General features: G+C 34.0%; 1 protein-coding gene across 1 annotated transcript; it reads right to left on the bottom strand.

Annotated features, from left to right (window-relative positions):
* Window positions 1–865: 865 nt before the first annotated feature.
* LOC112523485 (putative ER lumen protein-retaining receptor C28H8.4) lies at window positions 866–5,406 on the bottom strand. The gene is made up of 6 exons (XM_025133105.1): window positions 5,052–5,406; window positions 1,855–2,054; window positions 1,586–1,726; window positions 1,420–1,500; window positions 1,202–1,326; window positions 866–1,080 (listed from the first exon to the last, which is right to left on the bottom strand). Exons 1-6 carry the CDS (start codon window positions 5,272–5,274, stop codon window positions 1,032–1,034), a joined length of 819 nt encoding a protein of 272 aa, XP_024988873.1. The 5' UTR covers window positions 5,275–5,406; the 3' UTR covers window positions 866–1,031.
* Window positions 5,407–11,472: the final 6,066 nt, after the last annotated feature.

The raw sequence follows: 11,472 nt of genomic DNA, 5'->3' as shown, positions 1-11,472 counted from the left end.
GTGTGTGTGATGTTCATTAGGTTCACAAATCCAAACTTGTATGCATTTCGCCAAAATCATCCATCGTTTTGATGAATATTATGAACCAGATTTTTCGCTAATGATATACACTATTGATCGTATAGATTGGCAGTTTCGTAGTTGATTGGAGGTTACGAAATCGTCTGAATAATATAGGTTCACGATGTGATACGATTTTTTTTACAAAATTACCGTTTGATAGTATGCATCTTGCTGCACATGCCTGCCTCTCCACAATCTATACATATACATATATATATATATATATATATATGCAGCTGATGAGTGTGTGTGTATATATATTAATATATATATATATATATATATGTATATATGCATGAACAATATATGCATGGTTTAATTAAGAGCATACATATTGTATGTAATATACATATATAGATGTTTGTTCGGAATACAAATTACTAATTGATGCATAAACCAAGAAAGGCAATTCCGCGTACAAATATTTGGTTGGAAGGTGGAAATGCCAGGCTTTTTGTGCATGGTTGTCATTATTTATTCAAAAACAAAGTGGTTTGTATATTATTTGATTTTGGATTTGGCTCCAAAACTATGTATTGTGCATCTATAACCAAACTAATCTTTGATTTTTATTTATTACAATATCATTTGGTTTTGATCCCTCTCCCAATTATTGATCAATCTACATTTCCTTCTCTTTTATATTTATCTTTTTTACAAGGTTCTAACTCATGGGGCAGGTTTTGAAACTACATCTGCTACTTACAAACTCATGCCTTGTCCTTACAAAATCTTTCTTTCTAATTAAATAATTAATAATTAATAATTAATAATTAATAATTAATAATAATAATTGAAGAAGATAAGGGGGTGGTTGCGTTGCTTTGGTTTGGTTTGAAATGCTACGCAACAATGTCACAAAATGCACATACAAATCATGGACCTAATCAACTACCCACTATTACTATTACTATTACTATATATATAGAAATCTACTACTTCAACTTTTGCTTCCTCGCTTGCTTGGCTTACACCACTCCCGAAGGCAGTCGCAAAACAAGTTGTCCTCCAAAAACACTGAAACAAGAAAAAACACCCACACCATTATTATTATTATTATTATTATTATTATTATTATTATTATTATTATTATTAACCATCTATCTATTACCACGTCCTAGTAACACAGTCGACTCACCTTTTCATGTAGTAGTAACAGAAGTCTGCTAATATGAACGTTTGAACGATCTCTGAGATAAGAACCATCGATGGCCATAATCCATAACCCAGGGCCGTAAGTAGATGCCCACGACTATCCAATACCTAAACCAATACTTATTATCAAATACATACTTACAATCTCTCTTGTTTTCACTTATAAAAGTATAGCCTAGATATTTGAATTCCATATCAAACCTGAAGAACCCAATGAGCACAACTCAAGAACCTTGCAACACCCAGAGCAAATACATAATGTGCCGTGAATGGTTCAACAATCTGTGAGATGAAACACACAGAAACAAAAGTCACCCAAAGTAAACAAGTTAACTAAGAGGAAAATAAAACTTCTTAAATATCAGACCTTTGTATTCTGCATAACCCTAAGTTGAGGTAGGACTGAAACTGCCTCAAGATAAACACAGAATGCCCAAAATATCCTGTTGATAATATGATGTGATGTTGATGGGTGAACTAACAGAGCTAGTACACCACAAGGAACCACCTACAACAAAAGTCATATCCAATTATCCAGGTAAGAATTTCTAACAAGATAAGGTCACAACAATCATCTGTTTTTTTAAGGATAAAAATAAAACAGACAATCAACAAGATTCATGCTAAAAGGCTTACCACATAGTACATTGCAAAGTTGTCTTTGTCCTCCATGTAGCTTGATTTCAGGTTAAAACGAATCATAAAGATAACCCACATTGTTGTAGCCAATGTAGCCAAATCAAGCAAGGTGTGTATATCATACTCCATAACGAAACTGCAGTACAGTCTAACAGCCAAAAACATAGCTGTTAGTTCTTGTGTTTTGAGTGATAGACCTACGATGATGCAACACACAAAACACTGATTGAGACCAACGAGCTTGTAGACAATGGAAATAAAGAAAATGTGAAAGCAATATGGCCCATTTTCTGTCGGATCTAATATTAATAAAATTTGTAGCCTCCATGAATGAATTATGAAAACTGAAAACAGCATATCCATCCCTACGAAACAGCTAAGAGAAATTAATAGGAGTGTAATCTCCTACTCTCATAAGCCAGAGGGTGTTAAATGTACAGTTGTTGCTCGTATATAGTCTACAATAAGACATGGATTCAAGAAAAAATAAAAGATGAGAACATCTCAAAGCTATAACCAATACTCTGAGAAGCAAAAGGAATCACCTTGACCAAAGAGATCCTAACTAACATGAAGCTTACAGGTATGAACTAGTGACAACTGAAACCCATTACAAAAAATAAATTGAGTTTCCAATCGACTTGGCCGTTTAACATTTACAACTTGCGAATACAAATGGGAAAGAAATACATAATCGAAAACTGGTGCTTATAAAAAAAAATAGTCATCATTGTTAGATCATTGTGGCTTACTCCTTTGTCTAACAATGGATTCTCATATTTAACCAGTCCATGAGGCATCAGACGGCAGTTTCTAACTTTGGCACAGATCTAATGTTACATGTACAATTTCTTTAGCACCATCTAATGCAGTAATGCTATGCAAAGACATCTTCACTATCCTTGCCATTTGAGAACCACAAGATGATACGTGGCCTTGTAAAACTAGTTATACCTCCTTTCCAAACAATCAGTAATGTAGGCAATTCTGTGCTTGTTTGCTCAAATTGTTGGCCATAGAAGTTGCTAATTCGTAGTCAATGCAGTAGGCGTTACTACTATAGTCCCCATCGTCTCACATGACGCCATGTAATTTATATGGATTATTTAATACATAGGGGTAAATTTGGAAATTACTATGATGTAATACATACTTTCTATAAGCGAACCCACAAAAGAAAATACACATGCAGCTATAGCTAGATAAGTTAATGCATGTTTTTGGTAAGTTGTCATGCAGGGTATGCTCCAAGTAAGAGCCTTTTTGCTTCAATGTATCGGCATGGCTTTTTTTTTTCAAAATCAAACCCTAGTTTGAAGTATTCAATAATTTCCAACCACCCCTGTGTATTAACACAAGCCTTTTAAATCTTAAAATTCTAAAAGAAGTTGTTTAAACTCCTATATCAATCAAATACAATTACACAACCCTTAAATCAACATCTATGAATCTTTTGCCAACTAATTCATCCGAAAATTTATAATAGAGCCTCCTAATAGATGTTATTTTAACAAAAAGTCTTTGAGTTCCATTATAAAATTATAGCAAAATTATAACTTTGTTGTTAACCTGATATTCTATGACAACTTATATAATTCATAAAGTGATGAATATTAACCAATCAATTTTTAAGCTTACATTGTTGAATCGAATCCTCAAAATTTGACGATGAAACTTAAGGGATAAAATTATACTGGTTTCAGTATAATCTGTTAAAGTTATCTGAATTTATATGAGATATTTAATGCTCTTAGATATTCAAAACTAAGATTGATAGTTCATTATTTAGAACTTAATCTCGGTTAAAATTAAATGCTCATAAAGTAAACTAAAATAATTGCTCTTGGCTTTGAATATGAAACAGAACAAAGCATGCCCAATAAAAGTTGATATCTTATGTGCGAGCAATGGCATGCAGTCACCGCATGAAATAGTAATACCATGTGAACTTTGTGCTTTAAAATGTGTACATAAGGTGTCTACTGTCTACTGCTGAAAGTTATGCAACGACTATTTATCAGTTCCCTCACTCGCTTGTAGTAAATACTTGACTTTACTTTACTTTGCACCTTCATTTTTTAACTTATAAGAGCGACACAACACTTAAAAGGACCTGGACTCCTGGTTTTACCACTAGTGTCACGTATATCTTTATGGCATTTATGTAATTTCCAAGCACAACTGCACGTAAACATACCAGATATATCTACCTAAGACATAGAAATAAGCCCCAAACATGACAAGGACTCTGCACATAAATTCACCAGCTACCATAGCTTATTGCGAGAACGTAAGCATAGTTCTAAGTTTTGACAAACCAGACCAGATGACATATTCTAAAAAGAAGGAAAACCCCAATTTTACCGAAACAAAAGAGAAGGAAACCATATAAGTTCATAAACCACAAATTTACAACACAAGGGGGCGAGAGAGAATGCACTTTGACCTTTGATGACCAACTACAAGTTTTTAATACAATTATAGTTATATATTGTAAGAAAATTGATGCTAATAACCATAAATAAGTATTTGTAACAAGGTTTATGTCGCTAACAAAGTCTTCTTGAATTCAAAGAAGCCATACTACTTAGTTTACAGGTATGGAGGGTGTGTAAAGTACCTTGCAAGCCAATTTGACAAAATAATAAAGAGAAAGTAGTTTGTTTTATACAAATGCCTCAAAGAAATCCCGATTGGAACAGTTGCACAAAATATTAGGCAAAACCTACCCCCTTCATTTTAAAAAAGGGCTAGCTTTTTTATTCATCATGTCAAACCAAATGCAAAATTGATATGTGTACAACTGCAAAGTTAACGAAACAATACTGACTGACTACAAAGTTCAATACAGACATCAATTTTTTTGGGAAGTTGTTGGAATCTTACACCAATTTTGAAATTTGAATTACCTCCTTAATATCTAAAATAAAAGTATATCCCCAATGGCAACCTGCGACCAATTTAATAAAAATATAGTAGAAATTCATCATCATTCTGCTACAAAACCCCAATTATGAACAAATTCATTAGCGAAGTCCTGTGTAGAATCATTAATTTCATATTAAATAGAACAACTTACTAAATTACCTACTTCAAAATCTTAATCTCATCCACATGCATAAGGCCGGTACACTTGCAAACCTATTACATTGAGCATATAGATGATTATGCAAGTAATTGATTTAATTACTTACCAGCACAAGTTTTTTCCTTCATGAGCTTGTAGATAAGAACGGAGATTCCAATGGAGTGAACAGCCTCGGCAGCAACGAAGAGATTGTCATGATCGTGCACGATCACACGTAGCAAGACCAAGGCCACCATGCCGGTGACTACGGCGAGAAAAGCTTTCACCTTTGGTGGTTGCCGCCGTACCCATGACGATATCACGTGGATCGTCCTCTTTGGTGGCCTCATGTATGTTTTTAAAATCCTTGAAACTTGTGTATGCTCTCTCTCTCTCTCTCTCTCTCTCTCTCTATATATATATATATATATATATATTGCTGATTGATGACGCTAGTGGTTAGGGTTTGATCACGGCGGAGATTGGGTGGCCGATTTAGGGGGTGCGGGGGGATTTTTGGGGAAAAGTCGGTGACCAGATGGATTGTGGAAAAGGATGTGAGCTTATTGGCTAATCCCTCTTCGTTTGGTGCATCTTAAAACGTTGAACAACTTTTAATGCATCACGTACAATTGCCTGATTCCGAATTCAATATTTTCACACTTGTATTTTTCGCAATTCCTTAACAATTATTATTTAACTGATGATATTGTGTTTTTGCTTTGTTTATTTAATAATATTAAGTTTTTATTTTTAATTACCATGAGTGTGCCTTAACCAAATTAACTAGTGCTATACTCATACATTGGTTGGGTACACGATATGAATTTATACAATTATAAACGTCCCCGAAACATAAATAAAGCATACTATACAATTGTAGGTAAGTCTAGACACAAACCTTTGCACTCGAATGGCTTCATACGTTTTGCTACAATCTTCAAATTCTAGTATAGAAACCATGCACGAGCAACCACCATAAATAAAATCTTGACTACAATTGCAATGAATTTTTGAATCTGAAAAACAAAATTTTGTTAAAACCTTATATGTGCAAAGTGTTAAAATATATACCAAAAGTTTGTCTTAATTCATGAAAAACTAACATATTACAAGATTGGGAGATTAAATCAACACATACAGAACAATTATAACAAAAGCGTGGAAATATACTTCTTTTTATTGATCCTTCTCCCAAACAAACTCTCCTACACCTTGTTTGCATGAGTTACATTGTGATGTGCTAAAATCGTAAGTGTGCACACAGTGGGCATAAAATCCCCAAAGTAGCGGTGCAAGTGCACGCCGACACTAAGATCGCTTCAAGTAATAAAGTGGTATAGTACCAAGATCRTTTCCACAGGGACCGGACTTACTGAGAATCAGAGACTTTCATGAACTTCTTGAACAATGTTTCGGGTTGAGAAAATATTTGAGTTTTGATTGGTGCAAAGCGTAAAAATACGAAATAAACYTTTAATATTAAAAGATGGGTATGGGTGTAAGCTTTGCTTAAGAATAAAGCAKGAACGACTTGGTTAGAAACCCATGTGATTTCTATAAGAACTCATTTCTCTCGAAAGTGAATTCTTATATACTGTGCCCACAGAGTGCCCACAAAGCGTCCAAAWTTATCAATCTTAAACTTGCCGATTTAGCTACTAGATAAAAAGATATCTGGCTCCACTAGTCTGAAGATTTATACTCACAACGTATTGTAGCATAAACTCGACTAATATCTGAACAAAAGCTAAAAACATGCAAAACCCGCATCTYTGCGTGATCATCAAAGACTCTCTCGAACCTTTGTGCATCATCTAAGCCGTATTTCAGATCCGCCCATCTCTGGATCAAGGATCTAATATTAACACTTCAAAGTGATCGGCTTATCCGCGTTGAGTTTACGTCCCGACTTAAATGACCAARYTTAARAATCAATAAAAATGGCAACACCCAAGTGTGCCCTTAAATCCTTAAGCTTGACTCACACCCACACCCAAGGGGGTGCTTAGCTCATAATGAAATTAGAAAGCATAACAGAAATAGAAGAAGAAAGCTGCATAAGAAATACTTGAACTGAAATTAAATACTTACTGGTGCCCACAGAGGGCACACAATGGAGTGGCGAGAATAAAAGCTAAATTACGAAATTTAAATTACAAACTGAATATAAACTAATTCTGCTACTACAAAGCTTTAAAGAAGATGCTCCAAGGTGCTGGTGGAAAAGTTGGTGTTGGAAAAGTTTATGTTGGATGGATTGGAGATGCCTCAAATATATAGGGGGAAAGGTGGGACCCAAACTCTTTGTCCAATGGGTAATGACCACCCATCACCACATGTCTTCTTCAATCTTCATCAAGTCACCTCCTCTTGAAAGGTTGCAAAAGGGTGAAGGTACAACCAATAAATGTGATGGAAAAGCCATTACATCATGGTACAATATGAACTCATCCAAGTCTCATCATCCCAACTAGGTTCAATCTTCCATGCAACCAAGTAATTAGATTTGAACTTAGCATTAAATCTCAATAATACCCAATAATATGAATATCATAATTTTGTTCAAATCCAACTAGATGCCAAATTTACCAACAATAAAGAGTTTTTTAGACAATAATTAAATTCTTAACCTTTCATCACCTCTTAACATATTTTGGACCAAAAATATAGAATATGAGCAAAATGGGTACCAAAGATACAATAAAATAGGGGTATAGAACAACAAATAACTCTAACAAAATGAGAGTTATCACATTGCTACAATATCTTGAAAGATGGTCCCTAGTTATTTCAATAAAAGAAACAAATCCAGTAAAGCAAAGGCATTTTCAGTGTTGGATAAATTCTAGGTAGCTCTCGGCACGCCAAGACTAAAGTGGTAATTGGTCCAAAAGAATTCTACTTTCCAAACTCCCATATCTATATCTATTGCACCTCTCCAACTTTTGGAACCACCACAAACTGCATAGATGGGGAAAAGGTCGAAGGCAGCCGAACCAACATGTGTACTAAGCCTAAACCTATTAATGTCACAATCAACAACATTTAAATCATTGTTCATCCAATTCAAAAACGTTTCCATATGCATTTGTTTGTTTTGGTGACAAATTGAGTCAATAAAATCCAACACATAAGATAAGAGGATATAAAAATGGAATTGAACCTCCAACATAGAGTTGGCTAAGACTCCGTATTGCATAGCCAAATAGATCTGTGTGAAGCTAGTTCCAAAAGCCAAGAGTGTAATCTCTGCAATTGTAAAATTCCAAACCTTTTCATGTTTGATAATTTTTGTATTGGTAGTAGGATGAATCTCCACCACCATTTGAGTTTGTTGTACAATGGACCGAAAAAACCTTGCAGTTATGGCCAAGACTCCAAGGAAACAATAAACAAGTACTAGAAGACACAAAAATGCACAAACTCGTCTCCAATTGAAGTTTCGCCATGGAAAATAAATTTTGTTTCTCCGGTCTCCTCCACAAATAAGGCCGTGTCGGATCTATTGTGTTGTTATTATGCACCAAGGTTATTTCTGACCAAATATCCTAGAGAACGATGAATCTATGTTTAGTGAAACTTTTGAGGAAGGAATGATAGCAAGTGAATTGCATATCTAGAGGGAGATTGCATGACATAGCCTTTCCTTTCTGATATTTTGGTGATTAGGAAAAGCAGAGGCTCTAATTGAATCGCATAGGTGATGATATTTCGAAAAGCAAAAGCAAAAGCAGATTCAGCATCTGTTTTTCATTGTTGATACAACTGAAAATCATTCTACAATAGGAATCAGCAACTAAATGATTTATGAATTTAATTGATCAGGAATTCTTCTATACAAACGAAATTATCTAAATTACAAATATTTGTCATAAATTCAACTTTGCATCAACAAACATACATACTTATAGATGGAGACCAATGCCCTTGAATATCATATTTAGGAAAACCTGAAAATTAACTTACAGAAAAATTAAAAAATGTCTTTTTTTGAATAGATTGCCTTGTGCAATTAGTTGAATAAAAATTGTTGGTCGAGGAATTGAAGAAATTAAGCAGGAGAAGAAAGATAAAGTGTGAATTGTGAGAATAGAGTGAATCTACTTGGTGGTTTTGGCTTTGGGGGTAGTTGGTTTAGGAATTAGGCGTGCTTTTTGGGACTTGATCATGAGTTAAAAGAGAGATGCAGGGGAGTGGGCGTGGAGGGTTGGAAAGTGTTTAACATAGTGTATACATAAGGGGTTTATAATGGGAAATCAAAAATGAAAAATTGAGATATTAAAAGCAACTTTTAAAAATAACTCAATACGTATTTATCATATTTAATAATATTATTAAATTCAAAAGTATCCGGTATTGGACCCATTTTAGAGGTATTAAAGAGAATTATAATGGTATAATTTATAAACAAATAAATGCTTTTTTAATTAATATATCATTATTTATGTTAATATGAAAATGGTATAAATGAAAAAGAAATGGATATAAAGCTAATTAAATAACTAATTATAAGGGTGTAAAGTGTAAATTAAAAATAAAAAATAATTTTATTTGTTAATTATCATGTTGAACATGGGAAACTTCAAAATTATACATGATAAATTAAGATTTGTACCTTTTAAAAATTCAACAATAACTATCATATGTAATCACAAAATAAACAATTTAAAGGGCTGAGATTTAATATTAAATATCTAAGATTTAAATGACGTTTTTTTTTTTAGTCAGAGCCTCAGAGGGGTAAATGTTATATATAAATTTCAATCACACTTTGGTCCTTGTAACTTGTTTTTCAGATGTCATTTATTTATGTCCTACAAAACCAAGGGATCTGCAAGAGACAGTTTGTCAAGCAACCAAGGTCTTGAAAAACCAAAACAAACAAATGATGTGGCTCCCCTATTCTATTCCAACATGCATGCAGCCACTGATTTCATCTTAGGAAACCAATCCAGTGAACATCTACAACCTTACCCCATATCACCCACCATTCATACATGCCATGTGAAGTGATCATACCAATCAATACCCACTCCTACTTCTGTTTTGGAGATTAACTTGGAATGGTGTAAGAATCAAGCCCAGAAGCAGTCGTGGCTGGACAATCACAGCCTATGGAGCATGAGGCAATGATAATGAGTGTCATTGATGAAAGTGATTCAAATGAAGAAGAGGAGGATGATATATGATTCCATGGATGAAGATGTTGCAGTGACGAGTGCTGAATTGTTGTAGCTATAGCCTATAGGCATAAACAGTGAAGCAGCAAACTCCAAAGAAGAAGGTCACGAAATCTAAGAAAGCAACAACCCTATTTGTCAATCAAAAGAAAGCAAAGAGATCAAACACCCCTTTTGGCACTTTATGTATAAGGAGGCCTACAACCAATTTACTGTCATGGCATCCATGGAGACAACTCTTAGGTTACTGTTTCAATCCTTAATTCCTAGAGATGTATCTAGTTTTAAGGGACATGATCAAGAAGTTATGATGGCAACTGTTTTTGTATCACCACTAAAATTTTAAAAGAAATACCAATAATTTAAAATTCGGTAAAAACCAACATCTATATACCAAAAGTAAAGTATTTGCCCAAACATGGCAATCAGTTACAAGATAGCAAATACAAAGTTTGAATATTAAAGTTTCTATAGAATTCCATCTAATCCTATTAGGAGTAGATTTAAGCCGGGGGTTACAAACAACCACCAAGTTTGCTATCTTCCAAAAGAACGAGAACTCTCCAAAAATGCTACCCCGCTTGTGCCTCAAAATGGCACTCTAAGCTCTGAGTCACTAGCTTTTAGGCTTGGTACTACTATGACCAGTTATACATATCAATAAGAAGAAGTGTTAGGTTTGGCGCCTAGTGTGATCAAACAGTTACCTAAAGTTCTCAAATAATTAAAATAGGATAAAGTGTCGATTAATGTTAGCCTCTTTTGGGAAAGAGGTGAAGTTGCAATGAAAGTAGGGTACTCTTTTGGATCCATTAAACTAGAAAGATGGTAGCAAATAATTTATTTGTGATAACGAGGGAGGCATGATTCCATCAAGTGGCAGAACATAAAGTAAGTCGCATCTAGATGTTGACGAACAAAATACCTTTAGCATACACGCCTCAGCATCTACTCTTTTTGGGGCTAAGACAAGAATATCAAAACTCCTTGCTTAGTTAGTTCCTAAGTTACGATGTGAGTACATCAAAATTTCTCACTCGTCTAAATCAAAAGGTTCTAAGGTGAAGACATCAAAACTCTTTCCTTGTCCAAACCAATATCAAGAAGAGAACCTCAAAACTTCTCTCTTGATGATGTAACATGTATGCATATGGATCCAATGTGATGACACATAAATTAATTATGTCACGAATATATATATATATATATATATATATATCTATACTATATTATAAAGCATTTGGCTAAAATTCTTAAAAACTCTTAAAACTCTTAAAACTCTTAAAAACTCTTAAACTCGTTCATCCTTATCCGATTTCATCCCATATCTGAATTCGTGTAACTAACTGCAGATAAACACAATCA

The sequence above is a fragment of the Cynara cardunculus genome (assembly GCF_001531365.2).
Source record: "Cynara cardunculus var. scolymus isolate 2C chromosome LG 12, CcrdV1, whole genome shotgun sequence".
In the NCBI taxonomy this organism is placed as follows: Eukaryota; Viridiplantae; Streptophyta; class Magnoliopsida; order Asterales; family Asteraceae; genus Cynara; species Cynara cardunculus.
Note: the sequence above shows the minus strand (reverse complement) of the source record. Positions and strands in the feature narration are given on the sequence as shown.

Excerpts from the sequence above, each read along its gene's own strand:
- LOC112523485 (XM_025133105.1), bottom strand. The coding sequence starts at position 5,274 with ATGAGGCCACCAAAGAGGACGATCCACGTGATATCGTCATGGGTACGG. Across the intron at positions 1,727-1,854 it reads ACTTTGCAATGTACTATGTG|GTGGTTCCTTGTGGTGTACT; the intron begins GTAAGCCTTTTA and ends CTTTTGTTGTAG. Across the intron at positions 1,081-1,201 it reads TGTTACTACTACATGAAAAG|TGTTTTTGGAGGACAACTTG; the intron begins GTGAGTCGACTG and ends TTCTTGTTTCAG.